The sequence below is a fragment of the Pan troglodytes genome, chromosome 21 (assembly GCF_028858775.2).
Source record: "Pan troglodytes isolate AG18354 chromosome 21, NHGRI_mPanTro3-v2.0_pri, whole genome shotgun sequence".
Taxonomy (NCBI): domain Eukaryota; kingdom Metazoa; phylum Chordata; class Mammalia; order Primates; family Hominidae; genus Pan; species Pan troglodytes.
Window position 1 is genome coordinate 38400494 of NC_072419.2, and position 22511 is coordinate 38423004.

At 50.3% G+C, this 22511-nt stretch overlaps 2 protein-coding genes across 3 annotated transcripts; both read right to left on the reverse strand.

Annotated features, from left to right (window-relative positions):
- Nucleotides 1-1049: 1049 nt before the first annotated feature.
- Nucleotides 1050-5106, reverse strand: LOC746425 (putative testis-specific Y-encoded-like protein 3). The gene has a single exon (XM_009437036.5). The coding sequence runs from the start codon at nt 4816-4818 to the stop codon at nt 3751-3753; it is 1068 nt and encodes a 355-aa protein (XP_009435311.1). The 5' UTR covers nt 4819-5106; the 3' UTR covers nt 1050-3750.
- A 1953-nt stretch (nt 5107-7059) lies between these two features.
- Nucleotides 7060-22446, reverse strand: PLAGL2 (PLAG1 like zinc finger 2). Of its 2 annotated transcripts, none has more exons than XM_003316911.7 (3): nt 22226-22446; nt 16503-16876; nt 7060-12241 (listed from the first exon to the last, which is right to left on the reverse strand). In XM_003316911.7, the coding sequence occupies exons 2-3, from the start codon at nt 16760-16762 to the stop codon at nt 11011-11013; spliced, it is 1491 nt and encodes a 496-aa protein (XP_003316959.1). In that variant the 5' UTR covers nt 16763-16876; nt 22226-22446; the 3' UTR covers nt 7060-11010. The 2 variants fall into 2 exon arrangements, with proteins under 2 accessions (XP_003316959.1, XP_054530316.1); XM_054674341.2 differs by lacking the exon at nt 22226-22446 and adding an exon at nt 19679-20200.
- Nucleotides 22447-22511: the final 65 nt, after the last annotated feature.

The following is a 22511-nucleotide window of genomic DNA, read 5'->3' on the forward strand; positions in this document are numbered from 1 at the left end:
GATCATTTCAGAGAGGCCGCGTGCAGTGGCTCACGCCTGTAATACCAGCACTTTGGGAGGTGGAGGCAGGTGGATCACTTGAGGTCAGGAGTTTGAGACCAGCCTGGCCAACGTGGTGAAACCCTGTTTCTACTAAAAATACAAAAATTAGCCGGGTGTGGTGGCGGGCACCTGCAGTCCCAGCTACTAGGGAGGCTAAGGCAGGAGAATCGCTTGAACCCGGGAGGCGGAGGCTGCAGTGAGCCAAGATAGCACCACTGCACTCCAGCCTGGGTGACAGAGTGAGACCCTGTCTCAAAAACGAAAAAACAAAATCATTTCAGAGAGTTACAAGTGACATGGAAAAAATCATGAAGGGAGGGGTAGAGGCTAATTTTGGACAGGCTGGGCAGGGAAGGCCTCTGAAGTGGCGTTTGAGGTCTGAATGAATTGAGGGAGCCATGAGATGAGAATATCTGCAGGAGGAAAATCCTAGCTAGGAGAGGGAATAAAGCAAGTGCTAAAATCCTGAGGCTGGAACATGCTTAGTGTGTTTAAAGAACAGGAGAGAGGCCAGTGTTGGGGGAACAGAGAGAGCAAAGCAGAAGTGGATGGGAGATGTTGGGAGGGACCAGCAAATGCAGGGCTTTGTCGCCTGCAATAAGGAATTTTATATATATATATATAAATTTTTTTTTTTTTGAGACGGAGTCTTACTCTGTCACCCAGGCTGAAGCGCAATGGCGAATGGCATGGTCTCAGCTTACTGCAACCTCCGCCTCCCAGGTTCAAGCGATTCTCCTGCCTCAGCCTCCTGAGTAGCTGGGACTACAGGCACCCGCCACCATATCCAGCACATTTTTGTATTTTTAGTAGGGATGGGGTTTCACTACTGGTGAAATCCTACTGGCTGGTCTCGAAATCCTGACCTCGTGATCCACCCGCCTCAGCCTCCCAAAGTGCTGGGATTACAGGCGTGAGCCACCATGCCCAGCCTATAGATACATATTTTTAACCAGTGTAGGGTTTTGGATGGGGAAGTGACATGATCTAAGTTATTTTTTCCCCAGACAGGCAATTTTTTATTTTTTATCATGCGTATAGAAAACAAAAGTGTCACAGATCCCCTTGTGACTGGACAAAGCCACCTCAGGAATATTTCTCTGCTTAAAAGAAGCATTGTCAGTTACAGTGATGTCAATTACAACCTGGCACAAAATCATCAAGACCATCAGGGTCACAGAATTCTTTCTGGAGGTTATCCTTGCAGAACACAGGCACAGCTTCCAGTCTGAAGTCCAACAAAACCGGAACTCTGCTTCTAAGTACAAGGTTATGGTAAAGGCCCCAACAACCTGATAACAATTGTGAATAGTCACATAAGTTTCCAAGTGGCATAAAAAATGTACACTGACAATCTTGCAAAAGTTCTCGACTAAAAGCAACAAGCAAGCCTTTACAGCATAATGCCCCAGTGGGCTGAAACACAGGAGGGGATGCATAGGGTCTTACTTAAAAGCAGCAGAAGAAAAGCTTACATTAACTTTCTACATACACAAGGTAGGACCAAGAGAGAAAACCTCTAAAGTTGCAGTGTTCTGTTATTCTTCTAGTTTACAAAACATATTGGTGAATCAAAAATGTTAGCAAGGGCTGGGCGCGGTGGCTCACACTTGTAATCCCAGCACTTTGGGAGGCCAAGGTGGGAGGATCCCTTGAGCCCAGGAGTTAAGACCATCCTGGGCAACATAGCGAGACCCCCGTCTCTACAAAAATGTTTTTTAAAAAGCTGGGCATGGTGGCATACACCTGTAGTCCCAGCTACTTGGGAGGCTGAGATGGGAGAATTACTTGAGCCCAGGAGTTTGAGGCTATGATGCATCACTGCACTCCAGCCTGGGCAACAGAGTGAGACCCTGTCTTGAAGAAAAAAAAAAAAATCGGATGGGCACAGTGGCTCACACCTGTAATTTTAGCACTTTGGGAGGCCAAGGTGGGCAGATCACTTGAGCCCAGGAGTTCAAGACCAGCCTGGGCAACATAGTGAGACCCTGTCTCTATGTATTAACCAAAATCAAGGGCTCTCCTCCTTCTACCATCTCTCAGCCATCCTGCCTTTTCAGCTGGCTCTGGTTCCTTTTGTACTTCCCTGCCAAAAGCACCCTCCACATTATTTTGTGATAAGGCCTCCCCAGGTCCTAGGGAACAGAAGATAAGGCCTTCCATGGGAAGGGGCCTGGGTATGGTCACTACCACCCCTTCCCCTAAAATGAAATGGAGACAGACAGCTCTGCAAGCAGGGGGAGGAGGGGGTGGGCAGCTCAGCTCTTATACCTAGAGGGGTTCGGACTTGGTGGAAGGGTAAGAAAGAGTTGGGGTTAGTCTAAAAGAACACAGCATAAAATGGAATATTAACTATCCCCGCTCTGGGGACTTCCTGGTCTCTCTGTTCAGCAGCCTTGGACTGTCTGTCCCCTTTGGAAGATTCTAGGCCTTGCTAAAGAGGGTAAGGTATAGGGGAAGAGAGAATGCTGGCAGTCTACAGGGCAAACCCTTCCTCTCTGGAGACAAAGAGAGGCAAACTCAACACAAAAGTCTTTCTTGTTGAGTTTAAGAAAAAATCTTTTTCTTCAGTTGTTATTTTTTGTTTCTAAGCCATCATTTAAAGAAAAAAATGGTGTGAGATCTGGGTATGGATAGACAGGCCCCAGGACCAGGAAGACCCCCTCCCCAGCACCCACAGCCTGGCAGCCTAACAGGTAGAGGCAGGGGGGCTGGCAGAGCACCTGGATTCTGTGGGGTCCAGTAACTGGGGCTCAGGCGGGGATCCCATCCTTGCCCCTGCCTCACTCACATGCCCAGATAGCCCAGTTTGGCAGAGTTCCTGGGGATTAGGGGCTCTCCTGTGCATTGGCAGGTGGCCCACCTGGGTCCACAAGCGGCTATGGAGGTTCCTGTAGACCTGGGGGTGGGCAACAGGGCTGATGGTGGTCTGGGCAAAACTCATGGGAAAGGAGATGGCTAGGCATTGGTGGGGCACGGCACAGACCCTCATAAGCTAGCAGCAGGCTGTGATGTCAGGCCACCGTGGGGCAGGAGGAGCAGTATGATCACAAAGAATGTGCTGTCCACTGCTTCATGCCCTTGACCTCACCCATGCCCAGCAGCCAGCTGTGTGCTCATCCTGCCAGATACCCAAGAGTCCACTTGGTGGTAGCCTGTGGTCTTGAGGCCATGGAATGTCCAAGCCTGGGTGGCACCTGGCACCAAATGAAGCCACTTCATCTTGGGTGACGAGACTCAGTTTGCCACAGCCAGGGTGTAGAGAGCTACTGTGAGCACGACCAGCAAGCATGCTAAGGCCGGCAGGCTGGAGTCTTGAAGCATAGGCCTCAAAGAGGCACTGTCCTCCAAGTAGTGACTTGTGGGTACCCTTGTCAAAAATGGCTGGGATGGCCACGGTCACTGGTCCATGCCGTAAAGATTATGGCAGTGCACATCCACAGCACTGGGTGCTTAGTGTAGACGCAGCGGCATGTGACAGCCACGTGATGTTAACACAGAACAGCAAGAGGCCATATGGAAACAGTAGAGACTGGCCACGAGGCCCACAATCTGAGAGCTGAGTCCACCGAACCATGCAGAGCCGGAGTGCACAGAACAGACAGCAGACAGCAGACAACAGAGCGCCCTCCATGGGCCTGAGCCCAGATCCGCCACCCGTAGGAGGCATGAGGAAGCTTATGTAGGCCCCACATCCCAAGGCAGCACTTAGCCAGACTGGAACCCGTAGGGCCTAGAAGGGGTCTCCGTGGGCCACCTTGCGAGGCCTCCCCTGGCTCTGCAGGGCCTATCCCCCAGCAGGTAGTACTGCAGGGGGTTGGGCCACAGGTCATCTTTAATAATCTGGGCAACCCTGTCGGCCTCTGGGAGGCTGTGCTGTGAAAACCAGCTGAAGAAGCTTCGGACAGTGTCCCGGTTCCTGTGTACGAGGGCCGGGGGTTCCTGGCCCCGGTGCCATCGGATGCGAGTCGCAATAGACACCACTCGGCCTGAGGCTCTGCATTCATACTCCTTCACTATCACCTTGTTCTGGAAGTAGGGGTTGCTCCAAAAGCGGAACTTGAATTTGCAACCTGTCCTGGAGTGCCTGAGCTCCCTCACCTCCAAATTCATCAGGTAGCAGAGCATGTCTTCATCTCGAGGGCTGATCATGGCTGAGAGCTGGGGGTGGTTCAGGAAGGCGGTGACCCAGAAGCCCGGAATATTCTGGATGATGAAGCTCCTACGGGCGAGGTACAACCTGTGCATCCGCCCAAACCTGCGCTCGAGCGGGAGGTAGGCCCTGTCGGCCTGGGCGCTCACGGCCTCCGCCTCCCACTGGATGGCCTCCAGTGGGTCCACAATTAGGGCACCAAGGTTCAGGAGCCGCGGGCCCTCCTGGGCCTCCGCTGCCACCTCCTGCTTCTCCTCCCCCACCTGCTGCTTCTCCTCCTCCTCCGCTGGCTCCTTCTTGAAGATGGCGCCCTCCTCCTTGGTCGCGTCCTCGGCCTTCTCGCTGGCTCCCGCCCGAGTCCCTAGCCCCTCGGCACCACAGGTTTCTGGGGCTTCGTCCCGGACCCGGCCGTTTTCCAGGCTCGTAGTAGTCGCCGCGGAGGCCGCTTCCCCGCGCCCAGGGGAAGGGAAGGCGGTCCCGGGGCCCGCTGCGGGGTGGAGGGACCCGCGCCCCCCAGCTTCTCGGGCCCGGGCCGCGGGGACCGTGCGCGCGTCCCCCTCCCGGGCAAGGCCGGGCGGCGGGCGCGCCGCGGCTTCTGGGGTCCCCGCCCTCTTGTCCGCCATCGCCTGCGGGAGCCTCTGGCCTGGAGGGGCTCGGGGCGCGCTGGCGACTGCGGGCTCGGCGACAGGGGCGGCTGGTGGCGGGAGGACAGCGGGCGGAAGGCTCCGCCCCACGCGCCCCCCTCTCGGATGTGATTCGCCCGGGTCTCCCGCAGCCGGGGCGAGCGGCTTGGAGGCCCGGAGGAGGGGTACGGAACTGCCCGATGGGGATGCGACCGCGGGCGCCAGACGAACTGTCCCCAGATTCGTTGGCGCTGGCGGTGGAGGTGGGGAGAAGTGTGTACCAAGCAAGAGTCAGCTCGGAGCAAACACCAGGGGACAGGCCCAGTCGCTGGTCCTGGACAAGTAAAACTTTCCCATCACAACCACCACGCCAGGCGATTGCTCAGTGTTCCCCATCTGCGGTGGGCAGGCAGGAGTCGCCCGGCTTCCACACTCGAGTGGCGCTTTGGGGCAGTTGTAGGACACTCTCAGCCTTACAGTGGATAAATTACTCAGGCACATGCAGAGGGCTTAAGAGGTATCTCCTGCAAAGACTGACCAGACTCAAACTGGGAGCGGCAGATAATGGTAATTTTCTAACACACAAAGGTGATCAACACGTTCATGTAGGGAAAGCAGGTGCTTGAAATATTCATGTGGGGAAAATAAGCAAGGTCAGAGTGGAAGGATCTGGGGTGAGAGAGGGTCTTAAATGCTACAAACCAGGGAGCGAGTGGGCATCTGCCTGGTTTCCCCAACAGGAGTTGGTTCCTCCTGGGCTGGTTGGCAGAAGCGAGGTGGACCTTGCTTCACTTTGTGCTAGGCCCAAAGGCTACCCTTCCAAAGGTGTACTCTAGCTTGAAGTGCAGGAACTGTACCTGGCAGGCTAAGGGCTGGATTGGCCAGCCCTCTTAGTCCTTGATCCTGCAAATCTGTGTTCCTGTGGTCTCAGCTCCCAAACTGTGGCCTATGGAGGTCAGTACCTCTAATCCCCCTCCACCTCTGCCTGGAAGTCCTTGCCACCTCTTCCAGAAAGCTTTCAGCCTTTTCCTGACAAATGGATACAACAGCTCCCTCATCTGAGCCCTCAGACCTATACTGTGGTATACACTCCCTAGGGAGCAAGGTGGATTTCCTTAGGGTCCTAGCTAGAGTTTTAACCTACTGGGGTGGACAGTGAACATTTGTCAAGTGGAAGGTCAAAAATGAAGGGTCAGCCCACTTCCTTTGTACATAAAACACCTGCACTTGTTAATGGCCCCATAGGCTCTTGGCTGGACTGCAAGTGACTTGCACTGCTTGGCCATAGACACTGGCTCCAGACCACAGAAAAGCCAGTTCAGTCTGAGCCCCTGATTGGAGGATCTCAGCACAAGGGTTGGCACCCAGGATGGTGGTAACGACCTTCATTAGAGACCACCAAAGTCAGGTGAAGCTATGTAAGCCTCTCAGCAGTCTGCCTGAACCCGGTGGTTGGGCACAAGTATAGGTAAGGTCAGGTCCTAGCTGTCACCAGCTGTACACCTTGGGCAGTGACTAGGGTGAACATTTGTCCTTTCTTGGACAACCAGCATCAATTCTTCATCTTAAGAGTGCCCCAAATTTCCTCTGAGAAACCACTCCTCCTGTCTCAGTCTTGTTGTCACTGGCATATGGTAACTGGTTTGGGGATGGCACAGAATCCCATCAAGGCCAATGAAACAGGATGCTTATTGGGGCTTCTGTGGTGAGTCCTCTCCTGAGAGCCCAGAAAGGGTTGCTTCCTTCTGGTTGGCAATGTGTGAGAATGGCAGGTCTGGAATCCAGGCAGCATTCTGCTCACTCCCACACAAAGGGGAAATCTACTTTGTAGGGCCTGTGGATGAAGTCACAACTACACAAGACAGAGCAGAGAGAAATAGGAATGCTGAGGCCAGCCATGTTGGAGCCACTGGATCAAGCCTAACCCAAAGACTGCTCTACATCTGGCATTTTCCAGTTACATGCAATTTCAGTGTTTAAAGCCAGTTTGATTTTGGCTGTCTGACTCTTGCATCCAAGATGATTAACTGATAGAATTATGCCATTTACCTCAAAGACATGCAAATATGATATTTAACTTAAAAGTACAAAGCTTGTAGGTGCTGATGGGAGGGGTTTTTACTGTCTGCCCTACGCTCACCATCATCCTGGATGCTAAAGATGTCTGGAGACTCCAATTCTTCCCAATTCGAGGCTCTCTCCAACCCTTTCCCAATCAGACAGGTTCACAACTCCCAAACACATCATTCAGAAGTTTTTAATAAACAACTTCATTATAAAAACCTTTTTTTGAAAATGTAATTCTGTAAAACATTGAAAAATCTACTTTAACAAAGATATGCCCTGTGCATTTTCTAATGGCACTTATACTTTACAATTAAAAACCTTGTTTTATATAAAGCCAAAAATACTCCAAGAGGTTATTCACTGTGTTTACAAAGTGCTAGAAGATTTCTGTCTTGTACTTTTCTCTTTAAATAATCTGGAGTTACAAAAGAGTGGCTCCAAAGCCTTGACCGCTGGTAGGGAGGGAGAAGCATGAGAAGTGGTGTCTCAGGAGTTCTAGTGCCAAAGGTGGAGAGGTGCAAGTGGGAACAATCAGCTAAGGAAGTCAGCTGACACACAAAGAAATCGGACTGGAATTTTTCCAAACCCCTCTATGGAGGCACTAGGTTATCATGGTGAACACCCTTTTCCCTCGCCATAGACCCTACTCTCCAGAGGTGAAGGTCATGGCCAATTCCTTCCACAGCAGGTTCAGAGTTCCAGGAGAGGCCAGGGTGGGATCCCAGAGGAATCTGGACTTTTCTGGCCAACACCTGCCTAAGGCAAAGTTTCTTATTACATAAATATCCTTGTTAAAAAGCAAAATATTGATCCTGTACAATATAACCTGTTAAAAAAATCGTGCTTACAAACAGCTCCTAGATAAGAGGGGAGGTGGAGAGAGGACGGAGAAAACAGCTACCAGAAAGGGAGGGGGGAATTTAAAGGACTACTAGGGAAAGTTTTAGGGCAGTGGGAGAATTCCAACTTAGGACAATATCTACGAGCAAAAAAGTAATCACACCTGCTTCCCGGATTTTCAATTAAGAAAATGCCATTTGTAAAAGGTTGGGCGGTGGGCTGGAGGGCGGGGGTTGCAGGGAACCTCATTGGCGCTCCTTTCCCTGCCTCCCACCTCAAGATGATGCAGAGATCCTTTGAGCTGACACCTGGGCATGTCATCCCCTTACCCCCAGGACTGTACTCAGCCCTGACTAGCTACTGTGTAGGGTGGGAGGGGGACAGCTCATTGCTGGCAGAGGCTGGAGGTGGCAGGGAAAGGGGACATCACCACTTTTTTTCCTGGTCCCTCATTGGTCTTTGTCATATGCCATGGCTCCTGTCCTGGGCAGATGCCCCTCAGGTTCTCATGGCCTCAGTAAGCATACTGAAGTGAGTTCGGGTACTGAGTGCAGGATAAAGCTATTCTTATCCTTTGAACAACCAGGCCACTAAGGCTTTTTTTTTTCTTTCCCCCCGACCCCCCAGATTTTAGGAAGGGAGGTTTAAGAAATGACTGGCTAGCTATGGTCCAAAAAAAAAAAGGTGAAGGCAGATATTATTCCTCTGTACCAGCAAAGTTCACAGTGATAGGAAAATTCCTTGTGGGTGCTGAGGACACTGAGAGGAGGAAAGGAAAGACAGGATAGATGGGCGGACACAGGAGTGGGGAAGGCAAGGACAAAAGACAGGAGGTGGGGGCAAGGCCCCGGTTACAAAGGGTTTAAACAGTTGCTTTGCCAGTCCTATGACTTTTCCAGCATCACTTACGGGGAGAGAGAATTCGAGGGAGGGACAGGAAAGGGCAGGCAGAGAGGAAAGGACTCCTCTAACAGCCCAGGACTTTGTATTCTGCAGCCAGAGGCCCAGTGGCCTCTGTAAACTGAGAGTGTAGGGAAGGTGGCAGTTAAGGTGAGAAGGGTTGCTGAGTCTAGTGATGAAAACCAGATACAACAAAGAGGATGGCAACAGCGAGTCCCAACTGGATTCTCACATACCATCGCCTATAATACAAGTCCCAATAACATGCACAGCATGCAGGAGGTGGCTGCGTACCAAGGTAGACACTTTTTAAAATAAACCTTAATTAGTCCCTGGGACTCACTGAAACTAATTTTTAGAAGCAAATCATCTAGTCTGATTCTAACCTTGCCAGACATTTTAATATCTGGTTTTTAAAAAAAGGTATCCCAAGCTACCCTGCCTAAATCAAAACACACTTACTCCAAATTGCTTCTAATCAAGAGCTAGGGAGCTAAATTTTAAGGCTTTTACCTCAAACAAGGAGTACTGGCTTAGGCTGAAGCAGAAAGCTGAGTCCTGGACCTGCTCAGTTCCTGATGACAAACCAAGTGAACCTAGACAGAAGGTGGGTGAGGGAGGACTGGTAGGAGGCTGAGGCAATTCCTTGGTAGTTTGTCCTGAAACCCTAGTGGAGAAGTCAGCATGAGGCACCTACTGAGAGAAGTGCCCAGAAACTGCTGACAGCATCTGTTAAGAGTTAACAGTAAAGAGGTAGAAGTGTGTTTCTGAATCAGAGTGGAAGCGTCTCAAGGGTCCCACAGTGGAGGTCCCTGAGCTACCTCCCTTCCATGAGTGGGAAGAGTGAAGCCCATGAAGAACTGAGATGAAGCAAGGATGGGGTTCCTGGGCTCCGGGCAAGGGCTGTGCTCTCTGCAGCAGGGAGCCCCACGAGTCAGAAGAAAAGAACTAATCATTTGTTGCAAGAAACCTTGCCGGATATTAGCGGAAAACTGGAGGCGGGGGTCGGGGCACAGGAAAGTGGAAGTGATTTGATGGAGAGCAGAGAAGCCTATGCACAGTGGCCGAGTCCACTGTAAAGTGGAAGAGACAGAAGGGACATTGTGGATAAGGAAAATTTTGGTTTGGGACACAACAATGTACCCATAGATTAGGACTTAGCTATCTACCCATTCCTAACTTTCTGCAAACTCTTCTTCCAACAATTCCACAACTTCCCGGAAAAGGGACAGGTGGGAGGAAGACAAATGAGGGGCTCAGACTTCCTCCTTTGCTATCCACACCAACCCAGACTCTGCTTCCAAGACTAATAACAACAGCTCATGATGTTCAAGGTGGGGACTAGGGGATGGGGAGGTGACGGACGTGGGCATGCCTTTCATTTCTTCCCCTCTCCAGTTCAAGAGAAGGATGAGGGGGTCATAATGTACTTGGAGAAAAACAGAATTGCAGACCTGTGAGAAAACTGCTCCAATCTTCTTGCCTGTCTTCTGTGGATACCGCCGAGGCAGGCAGGAACAAATGCAGTCATGGAAGATGGCAGAGACTGAAGCAGTCCAAAGTCAGTTTATTTCCCCACGGGGGAAAAATGTGACCTCAAATGAAGAGAAGTCAGCAAGACCCGACTCCGCCTTGTAAACAGGACTCCAGTTAACACCAGGTACCAAATGGTTCAGGCTGGTGCCAACTGGAACGGACTGATGGGAATGGATTCACGGTGTGTAAACAGTGTTCACTGCAATCACTCTAAGGCTAACAGCTTGGCAAGGGAGGTGAAATGGTGTGTCTGAGGTGACTGTGTAAACGGTACCGTTGCTGGACAACACTGACTGAAAACGGAGGTGCTGGTACAGGAGGAATGGGTGGGCGAGAAATAAAGGCCTTCTCTCCTGCCCACTGGTTGGAAGCAGGCAATGGAGCCAAGTGACCTTCTACAGCAGGGCCTGACCAACTGACTGCTGTGGGGTCTGCAGGTTGGGACCAGAAGGTGGGCTTCTTGGGCAATTTCTCTAGAGGTCATCCAAGGTGAAACCCTCTGTGTCTCCAAGAGGCCTCCCCATTCTCCAAAGAGAAGGAGGTTTTGGCGCTTTGGAGAGGAAGAGGGCCAAGTGTGGCTCCCGATTCAGGTCAAAAAAATAAAAGTAAATAATACCTGAAGTCCTACGGTATGAGATCTTTTCACGGGGTTGGGGCTCAAGGCTCCTTCTGGAATCGATCCTAGAGCCTGAACCCCCAAACCAAGTGCTCCTGTATACAGACACTGGAATTTTTTTTTTTTTTGAACCCAGCTCTGAAAGCTCAGCTGCCTTCATGGGGGACACGGACGGGGTGGGTACTAAGGCTCCCTAACAGAGCCAAAAACTGAGCTGAGGGCCTCTGTGGGGGCTACTGGAATGCTTGGTGGAAACGAGGCAGGGTGGTGCTACTCAGGCCAGACGTGAAGACAGGAGGCAAGGAGTGCAGAGGCCCAAAGTTCAGTGGTCCCCCAGCTCCTGGGGAATCTTGAGGCTGAGCTTGCAAAGTGGTAAGCAGGGGCTGTGCCTCAGCCTGGGAGTAGCCCATGACCAGGCCTCCTGTGGCCCCAGGTGGGTTACATGGGGGCAGGTTGAGTGGAAGAAAGCCCAGTAGGTGGGAGAAGTCCACATTAGCAGCGCAGAGGGCCTCAGAGAGGTTGGCGGGGCTCTTGGCAAGCAGTGCTTCATCTAGGAGGGCCGCAGCTGCCGCCGGCTGAGGTGAGGCGGGCTGGGGTTCAGCGGATGAGAGAGACAGGCTTCCAGGAAGCTCCGCCAGAAAACTATCCACCTCCACTTTGGGCAATTTGTCGGGCAAGTATGAGGTAGATCCAAGCTGGTATTTTGGAGGGAGCTGAGCTGGGGAAGAGATAGGTGAGGATTCCAGAGGGTAGCTCATACCCATGGGCAGCGTGTTGTGCACCAGGGAGTGTGGCACGCCCGTGCTGGGCATGGTAGGGATGTGGGCACCATACATGCCCATGGGCAACATGCCAGGGAAGGCCTTGGTCCCCATTACGTCCCGAGAGGCCATGCACAGCACAGGGCTCAGCTCTTCCTTCACACTGACTGTGGAGCTGCAGCTGAGTAGGCCTAACATGTCCACGGGCTCTGTCTTGATCTTGAGCAGCTCCTGCGAGTGGCTCTTCTTGACATGACGCGTCAGGTGGTCCTTACGGCCAAACCGCTGGGCACAGTACTGGCACAGGAAGTCCTTACGGCCTGTGTGCACCACTAGGTGCCGCCGTACATCCTTACGAGTATAGAACCGCCGGTCGCAGTGGTCACAGGGGTGCTTCTTCTCCTTGGCACCGCCTGCTACCCGGCGTGAGTGGGCCTTCAGGTGCTCTAGCAGGGCCTGGGTACTCTCAAAGGTCTGCAGGCACACCTTGCAGCTGAGGTCACCGCTGCTGGCAGCATGCATGGCCAGGTGGCGCCGGTAGCCCAGCTTCGTATTGTAATTCTTACCGCACTCAGAGCAGTGGAGGGCCTCTTTGTTAGGATCATGGGTCTGCAGATGGTTCCGCAGATGGTCCTTGCGGTGAAACATCTTATCACAGTACATACACTGGTGGGGTTTCTGGGCTGAGTGGGTGGCCATGTGCCTGGGGGTAGAGACAGGGGATAGGGGAGAAAGCAGAAAGAGGGGAGATCACAAGGGATGACTGGACAACCAAGGTGTCCATTAACAGGAAACTAGATATAAAAACCATGGTAAAGGCTTGCAATGCAATACCAAACCAGTTATATTCTACAGATATCCTTGCCTATCTGCAAAATAATGTGTACCGACATTCTTTGCAGCATTGCTTGTAGTAGCAAAAAAAATCAGAAACAATCTGAACGTCCAATCTATCAGTAGGGAACTGGTTACATAAATTATGATAAGTCCATAAAATGACTCAACTTTTCAAAAATGAGGCTTTTTGTGTACTTACAGGGAACATGCTCCTAAGAGACAGGAAGTAGAAAAAAAGCAAGGAGGCAGAATAGTGGATGTAGACTAGGACTCTATGTGAAAAGGGGAAAAATATATGTATGTTTGCTTGTATATGGCTAAAATATTTCTGGAAGGACATACAAGAAACTGATACCAGTGGCTGCCTATGCGAAAAAGAACCGAACAGCTTATGGATGGGTGTCATGGAGAATTTTCATCGTATAAGTTTTGGTACTTTTTGAATTTTGAATTACGTGAAAGTATTTCATTTTTTAAACATTACATTTAAATAATTTTAAATGATACAATAAAGAGAAAATAAAATATACCTAAACGTGCAGTCTGGGCACAGTGGTGCATGCCTGTAATCACAGCACTATGGGAGGGTGAGGCAGGAGGATCATTTGAGCCCAGGAGTTTCAGACCAACCTGAACAACATAGTGAGACCTTGTCTCTACACAATCTTAACCATTAGATGGGCATGGCAGCACGCACCTGTAGTCCTAGCTACTCAAGAGGCTAAGGCAGGATTACTTGAGCCCAGGAATTCGAAGTTGCAGTGAGCTGTGATCGCACCACTGCACTCCATCCTGGGTGACAGAGCAAGACTCCGTCTCTAAATAAATAAATAAACTTCCTTATCTAGAACAAATTTCCAAGATATACAGGGCTAAGTCAAAAAAGGAAGTTCAATACAGTACATGTGATACAATCTGTTTTGAAAATAAAAAAGAAAGAGAATATACATGTTTGAATGTCTTAGGAAGGATACACAAAAACCAACCCACCAGCTGCCTTTGGGGAGAGGAATAGTGACTTCGAGTGTGAGGATCATTCATTCTTCACTGCATGCCAGTATGTACCACTTGAATTGCTTGTCATATAAACCAGTAACACTTTAAGAAATGTTTTAATGGTATGGCACTTCAGTGTCCCTTGGTTTACCTGATCCTATATGGTTGAAAAGTGGCTCAGAATCCAGGAACTGCAATTCACAGCTCCAGAGCATATTCAGAATCAACTCAGCACCCACTGTTTGCCAGGCTCTGCATAAGCTGTGTCATTAACCTTGATCTCCAGACAAGGAAAGGAGTCTAAAAAACAAGGCAGCCCCCTCACCCACGAGTTGGTAAGTAGCAGAGGCTGGATTTAAACAGGCCTTCAGAAGACCTATGTTCAGTCAGGTATGCAACAGCTGTCTCTCTCTCGTACAGCACTCTGTGATCCTTTCTACCTGGAGGGTATCAAACACACCCCCTGCCCACATCCCACATATGCATGCTCAAGAGTGCTCGTGCCTATGTGGGTTACTGTCAACCTCCTGTGATGGAACTGACGTGGTAATGTAGAGAGGGAGGTGCTGAGTGATCCACTTTTCATTTCCCTCATTTTGCAGGTGAGGAAACTGAGGCCCAAAGAGGTCTAGCAAGTCACCTAAGATCACACAGTAAATTACATGTGATGAGTCAGGGCTCCTGCCTCCTGACCCAGGACCTTTCCTGCAGCCGCCCACTGGCAACCAGATCATCATTAAGAAAGTCTAAGAAGGCCGGGTGCAGTGGCTCATGCCAGTAATCCCAATACTTTGGGAGGCTAAGGTGGAGGGACTGCTTGAGGCCAGGAATTTGAGATCACCCTGCACAACACAGGGAAGAGACCCTGTCTCTAGGAAACATGCAAAAATTAGCGGGTGTGGTGGTGGTACATGCCTGTGATCCTAGCTACTCAGGAGGCTGAGGCAGGAGGATCACTTGAGCCCAGGAGTTTGAGGCTGCAGTTAGTTATAATCACGCCACTATACTCCAGCTTGGGCAAAAGTGAGACCCTGTCTCAAAAAAAAAAGAAAAAAAAGAAAGCCTAAGAGTATGGCCTTGACTGGAGTTCCCTTAACTTATAGGAGCACACAGAGAATCTAAGCACTCCTGAGGACCACAGAACTGTCAAGAGGGCAATCCTGACTACCATGCTACCCTGTTGCCTATTTTAGTCCCTTCCTATTAACTGTTTTCCAGATGAGGAACTGAGGCTTTGTGGTCATCTTGTTCATGTATTTACTTGTTTACTGTCTGTACCCACTATTAAGACCATAAACCCAAGGAGGACCAGCACCCCCATCTGTCTGGCTCACTACTCCGCCCCTTGCACCGAGCACTGTGCCTGGTACAGAGCAAGAGCTCAATAATGTTGGATAGATGAATGGATGGTTGGATGACTGTGCATCAGGCCAATCTATCTCATTTCTTTTTTTTTGAGACGGAGTCTCGCTCTGTCGCCCAGGCTGGAGTGCAGTGGCGTGATCTCGGCTCACTGCAAGCTCTGCCTCCTGGGTTCACACCATTCTCCTGCCTCAGCCTCCCGGTAGCTGGGACTACAGGCGCCTGCCACCGCGCCCAGCTAATTTTTTTTTTGTATTTTTAGTAGAGACGGGGTTTCACCATGGTCTCGATCTCCTGACCTCGTGATCCGCCTGCCTTGGCCTCCCAAAGTGCTGGGATTACAGGCGTGAGCCACCACACCCGGCTGATCTATCTCATTTCTAAAGGGCAAGTTCATGGTTCCTCTAATGCGAAAAGGATAAAATCAAAATTGCCCTTTTTTGTTTTTTTTTGAGACAGTCTTGCTCTGTCACCCAGGCTGGAGTACAGTGGCACAATCTCAGTTCACTGCAACCTCCTTCTCCTGGGTTCAAGTGATTCTCCTGCCACAGAGTCCCAAGTAGCTGGGACTACAGGCATGTGCCACCACACCCAGCTAATTTTTTAAAAATTTTTAGTAGGGACGGGGTTTCACCATGTTGGCCAGGCTTGCCTCAAACTCCTGGCCTCAAGTGATCCGCCCGCCTCAGCCTCCCAAAGTGCTGGGATTACAAGTGCGAGCCACCACGCCTGGCCCAAAATTGCTTTTGACCATGCCTCCCCATCCTCACCAAAGCAACCAAAGCTGCTCTTCTCTATCTGCCTTATGTCAGGGCTTTTACGTTTAATTTCACTTTAAGTAGGGGTTCTTGGGCTTACAAGTTTCAGAAAAGCAGCTGCCCCAGTGGGCAACAGGGAGACAGACATAGTTAAATGAGTAAGTAGCAGGCTGATTCAGTAGAAGAGGCACTGCAGGACCTCTGAAGCTGTGTGACCTTGGGTAAGTTATGTCCCTACTCTGAACCTCTACTTTAAAATTTACAGACTGGGCCAGAAGGTCTACTTTTCCTTCTAAAGTTCGAATACTGATTCCTAACTTCTAGCTAAAATTCTGACCATCACCTGACAAAGGTGAGGAAAGCAATATTTAAAAAAAAAATGTTCAGGGCTAAGTGCGGTGGCTCATGCCTGTAATCTCACTGCTTTGGGAAGCCAAGGCAGGAGGATCACTTGAGCCCAGGAGTTTGAGACCAGCCTGGGGAACATAGGCACACCCCCATCTCTACAAAAAATTAAAAACAACCAGGTGCGGTGGTTCAAGCCTGTAATCCTAGTTACCTGGGAGAATGAGTCAAGAGGATCACTTGAGCCCAGGAATTGGAGGCTGCAGTGAGCTGATTGCACCACTGTACTCTAGCCTGGATGACAGAGCAAGACTCCCATTTCTTAAAAAAACAAACAAACAAACAAACAAACAAACAAAACTCAAGGCTGCCTGACATTGGCACCCAGATCGTCACTAAGAAGGTGTAAGAAGGCCAGGTGCAGTGGCTCACGCCAGCAATCCCAATACTTTGGGGAGGCAACCCATCAGATTCTAGTGTCTGAATCAAGCAATCTGAATCATTTTTTAGTGAGTGACTTCAACTGTTTGGCATTCAGGGTATACTTGTACGACAAATTAACCTCCACTCTTCTGCCACAGATTAAAAACCCACACTAGGCAGAGTCTCTCTGCTTTTTCCCTCTGGGAACCTCAGGGCAGGAAGAGATATGAGAGTGTCACCTACCTATACAGCTTGTATTTGGAAGCAAAAGCCTTGCCACAGTGCAGCTGAGGGCAGCTATATGGTCTCTGCTCTGGTTGCGGGAGGCCGTGAGGCCTCAGCTTCTCCCCATTTGAGAAAGGTGTCCCCGAAATTTCACATTGGCACTTCACTTGACTCTCCGCCTCCCGGCCCCGAGGCCTGGGAACTAGTTTCCAGCCCACTTCCTCCTCCTGCTTTGCATCTTGAATCCAGGGGGGGACGCTGGTGAAAAATGTGGTCATGGCAAGGCTAATGGCAAAGGGCCATGTTATTGAGAAAGCCTCCCCATCCGCTCCACACAGGCTCTCAGCTCTGTCACAGCCTCCAACGCAGCTTTCAGAAAACAATCTCTTCACCTGAAACATCAGAACACCTGGTGTTAGGGAGCCCAATACCATGAGAACATGGGCTCTGGAGGCAGACAGATCCCGTTCCAATCCCAGCCCTTCCACTTAGAAGCTGTGTGACTTTCAGCCAATTACGTACTTCCCTGAGCTGTTTCCTCATTTATAAAATGGGCATAATAATCTCCTAAATTATAAAAATGTTTTGAGGATTAAATGAGATCATGAATATAAAGCATTCAGCAGAAGGCTGGGCATCCATTAAGTGCTTAGTGGTAGCTACTATTACTAGTACCATCTAGGCGAATAAGAAACAAGATAAACTGAGGAACCAAAAGCCCCAAAACTTCAAACTTTTTCTTCTGGACCTCACTTTTATATCCTTTCCATTGAACCTAGAGATAGCGGTTCCTCCTTCTCATTACCCTGGCACCTCCTCGTCCACTACTTTCCACAATTGTCCTCCTCATGGAGGTGCTAAGGAGCAATAAAATGCCCAAAAGGCAAGAGAGGAGGAAGGGGAAGCCTCTACTTAGGAAATTTACATCCTAGTCAGTCCTGGTACCAGATGTGTTTCTTAGCAGTGCATCAACATCAGGAGCATCTATATGGGAAGGCAACAGCAGATTCTTAGCATTTTCCCTAAACCAGGACTAGGACTGGTCCCATCCTGACCACCACCACTTCTCTGGGTCACTGTGTCTCAGGGCCCAGACCATCCCTCTTTAGCAAAGCCTGTTCAACACCCCTAGGTGCTGAGAGGCCCCTCCTACAGGGCCTCAGAGTACATATGCACATCTCCTTTAGAAGACGATAGCGAGCTCGCATTGGAATTTACTCCTCTCCACCAGCCTGATTGTCTGAGGGCTTGCATCATCTCTCTTTCATCTCTATATACCTAATATCTAGAAAAGGAACCTCAACTTTATTTCAGATAGGTAAACTAGTCACTGAATGCAGGTTGATTCTCAGGGACCAACCTAGGCCCAGGTAGTTCTGGTTTAAACTGGGTTCGCAGCCATTCCCAAGTTGGGGAGCCGAAATCTTAAAGTCTGATTCTTTCTCTTGTTGAATAGAAGGGGAGATGTGCAAGAACGACACAACTCCATTCCGGATACTAATCCAGAGGAAGAGGATGGGAGTTACCACACTGACTCTCAAAAGGGGACAAGAGACCCACATTCATACTCCCAAGCTTACCACAGATTACCAACCACGATGCAACCTGCTACAACAGGGGGATTCCCTTTGAAGAGATCGTGCCAAAATTTGATCATGAGGCTTTTCCATGTGAGGAGAGAAAAGGGGGTGTCTGGGGATTATCCACGAGAATCTGGGGAGGGCTCCAACTGCACAAACTAGCTGTGGGCCACAGAATGCTTGCTCAGCTCATTAGCACCTGCTGCTTACAGTGACCATTCATCCAACAGACTGGCCGTGAACAAGATGATGGGATCAGCGGGTTCATGCCCCAGAGAGCTTTGCTCATCATTAACATGAGCTACGTCCTGTTCAGGAACCATTCCTCTTGTTGAAGAAACACTGCGATGTAATATGATAAACACGTCCCCATCACGAGTGTAGATTTGTCTAGAAAGATCTGCATTAAGGTGGCTGCATTTTGCATGAATCACATGCTGGGGAGGGGTAGGTAGCACCAAAAACTAGTCCCACTTGAGCCTTCAAGTCATTATGGCATATGTGCCTGCTTCACTATAAACCTCAAAGGCCTGTGACGTCTGGCTTTCATTGTTTAAGTCCCCTCCTCCTTCGCAAGGGTGGAATTACCTGTTTGTAATACCAGCAATTACTATGCACCTTGGAATTGAGCAGAGAGTGTGCTCGAGTGTGCATGTTTAGATTTGAGGGAATTACCCCTACCTCCAAAGTCAAATTCTACTCCCCCTTCAATTTGAAATCATGCACCTCAGCCTCTGGAAAGTTGGGAATGGCAGCCAGAAGGAAACAAGTCACATCAGTTTGGCTGATGTGAGAGAGGAGCCTAGCCCTGGAAACTCCACACAAACTCAGAAAGAGAACATTACGTCCCCACCTCCCACACGTCCACCTCATCTGTTCTCCTGAACAAGCACAAACAAGACACAATAGTTTAGTAGGCTGCTACTGAAAGAGTGAGTAATGGGCTTCTAGGAAAGAGGCTGGTGGTGGCTAAGGAGCTTGTACTGATAGAACCAAAGGAGGAAAGCAGCAGCCATGTGCTCACCTTGATCTGCTTTTAATGGGGCTATGTCTTCACAAAGAAAAGAGCCAACACCCTGATCCTACTCTCCTACACTTTTCAAAAGGCACAGGAAGTCCCTACCTACAGTCACCAGCAGCCTCTTGGATAACCAAAGCTGCTAGTGTTACCTAGGAACCCTTTTGGGGATCTAGTCTCTCTCTGCCCTTTGTCTGAAAACTCCTCTGATCCAAAAAGATTCCTGGGTTTGTCTTACATAAGCAGAAGGCCTGTTCCTTCAGACTTGTCCTTCCTCAACAAAACTGTGAAAGAATTCTACTTCTCTTTCAAAGCTGCTCTTCTGGTCTCACATTTTAATCTTAACAACTATAGACTATAGAGAAGCTGACAGAACCTGTTTCCATAAAACAAACACAATCCTTCCCAGTTACTGGCACAACTCAGTATATTTTCAGCCTAAGATTCTTTCTAGTGCCTGATCTGAAAGGGGAAAGAACCTTGGACTTGCTATCAGAAGAGCTGCCACTTACTGGCTGGGAAACCATAGGCAGGTTACTTTATTTCTCTGAACCTCAGTTTCCTCAATTTCTAAAATACGGATTTATTTTCCTTACCTGTAAGATTCGTATAGAGGATTAAATGAAATAATACTCTTGAAAGTGGCTGATACAAAATGTGTGCTCTGAATACATGCAGTGCCTTCTCTGAGGTCTCGGCTGTGTCTGCCTCTTTTTCCGCATGAGGCCTGAATAGTACTTCTTTTTTTCCTCTTTAATGTTACTTCTCAGGCCTCAGAGTGAGTTTCCTTCCTTTCCCAACATCTCCCCCAGAATGCAGTCTTCCCCTTTTCCCTCACAACTAACCCTCGGCACATCCCCTTTAAAGAGCCCCTTACTTTACCTCCCTCCAGGCACCATCTCCTGGGCCAGAGTTCTCTCTTAAGCAGAGAGCCACTTTCCTATACTCTCTTCTATTATTAGGGCTCCATATCCCAAACAGGAATGCTTGCTAAAAACTCTGTATGGTCCTCTTTGGAAGCTGAAACTGAGACATATTTCTCCCCAGTCTGTCCGTCCCCTGTTATGGGCCATGATGCCTGCTGCCCTCTGATGAAACTATAGTTTTTATGGTGTTACATCATCTCTATAGAAACTGCGTTCTTTCTCCATTATTAGCCTGTTTCCTCATCTGTAAAGCTAAAAATACTTACCTCACAGGCTTGCTGTAAGGATTATTTTAGTGAGGTATGCAAAGGGCTCAGCACAGGGCTTGGCCTGCTAGAAGTACCCAACGAAAGAGAGCTATTATCTTTGTCTTTGTATTGAGTTGCATGTTTCCACCTTCTGCTGCCACACTCAAATTCTCCTCACTCCCCCCTAAAAAACAGTTGAGAGATAATACCCCTGCACAAGGAAAGGGTTAATCTTTGAGTGTTCTTAACTAAAGAGACCCACAGAGGATTAACAGCTCCACTTCAGTGACTACCCTAAAATAGCTTTTATCCTCCTGCCCAAGAGTTACTTGGGGATCTGAAGAACTCAATTCAACACCTGCCGGAGGAAATAGACCCAGAACGTTCCTTGGGGTAGAATCTTCCCTTAAGCAGAACCCAAACTAGCAACTGGGAAATTATAAATAGACTTAGAGGAAAGAAAAAACAAAACAAAACAAAACAAAAAACAGATCCTGATCTCGGAACCAGAAACAAATCCTAAAACACACTGGTTGGCTGGAAAACAGTGAGAAGAGGGGAAATGGGAATGCTGTCGCCCCCTTCCCCCCCGCCCACTCCAGAGTGGTGGGAGAATTAAATTACAGGGAGGCTGGAGAGTCTCAATGACTTGCATCATTCCAAGAAACATCAAACAGGATTAACAGGGGTTGGATTTACTCTCAGGCTGCTAATTCTTCTGTCAGTGTAGATGGGCCCTCTTTGGAGTCTCTTTGATTCACTATTTCCTCAGATTCCTGCTGCCTCCCACTCCTGGGGAGGCCTTGAACAAATGGCTGCAACTCATCACAACCCCATTTTCATGGGGAGAAAACCTGATTCGACACCCCTGCCCCCAATCTGGTGGCCTCACCTTAGGAGAGAAAGGTTAGAAACCCAAGACCAGACTCTACACACAGTCCCATGGCTGACAGGTGGAAAAACACACAAGCCAGGAGACAGGCTAAGCTTGCAGGTGAAAGCACCGATTCCCCCACACAGGTGTCCCCATATCCTCCACCTAACAGGTCCCTTTCTCCCCACCAAGGTGGGCCACAGCCTGGTCCCAGGCCAACTTTTAGATCACCCCACTGTGGTGTGGGAAAGGTTCAATTCCCCGAGCCTGGGAGAGATGGGAGTGGATGAGGGCTGGAGAAGCAAAGGAAATTCAGGGAGAAGTCTGGAGGGAGTCTCTGGGATGGGAAGGAAGAGCGAGGATGGGAAGGAATCATGAGCAACTTTCCTGGGTCTCTAAGGGATCCCCACAAGAATGAAATGGGGGATTCTAAGGGTTGGAAGGCTGGGGGGATGGGGATAGTCAGAAGTGTATCCTCTGAATTTCAAGAGGGTCTCAAAATGGGTAACGGGATGGAAGATGTCGAAAGCTTGGGAGTATGGCCACTGAGGAGGGAACTACAGGTGGGGCTTATTCGACTTCTCCAGACCCAGATATTTGAGGGAAGCCTCAAAGGGGGTTATATAAGTCTGGAAAATGAAACAGGGTACAGAGCGGGCTATCTGCAGCAGGAAAGGGGGTTATGTGGGTCTGGGTAGGCGTGTCGGAGGGAGGGAGCAGGTGCAGCTTATCTGCGTCCCCCAGACCCGGGTCCCTGGTAAGGTCAGCAGCGCCTTATCTGGGTCTCCAGGGAGCCTAGGGGTCGGGAATGGGGGACCCTCAGGACTGCGTCTCCAGGTCTCGGAAGGGAGGGGACCGGTGGCTTCCTCGGGTCCCCCAGACACAGGTATAGGGTCCAGGGAGAATTTTCGTCACCCCAGGGCCTATCTGGGGCCGGGTTGGCGCAGACCGGGCCCCGGGTCGGGGGTGTGGGCGACCGCGCTGAGGGGCCCGAGATGAGGCGCGCCGCCGCTCCGGGTACAGGGCGCGCGGACGCAGCGAGACGGCCTCCCGCCCCTCTCCCCGCCGTCCCCTGGGGCCCTCGCCGACACTCACCGCGCTCGGGGCCCCACGCTGCGGGCCGGGCCGCGCTCGGGCTCCGCCAGGCCCGCTCAGGCCCCGGTAGTGGCGGCGGTCGGGCCATTGTGCGGTGCATTGTGGGAGCCGCGCGAGCGGGCGCTCGGGTCGTGGAGGGGGCGGTGCCGCGGGATCTCTATGGTCCCGCCCGCCCGCGGGCTAGAGCGGCCGGGGCGGTGCGCGGGCGGCGCGCAGGGACCGCTGGGAGCGGGGCGGGCGGTCGCGTCCCTCCTTCCCTCCCTGACTGTGCGCCGAGGCTGGCTCG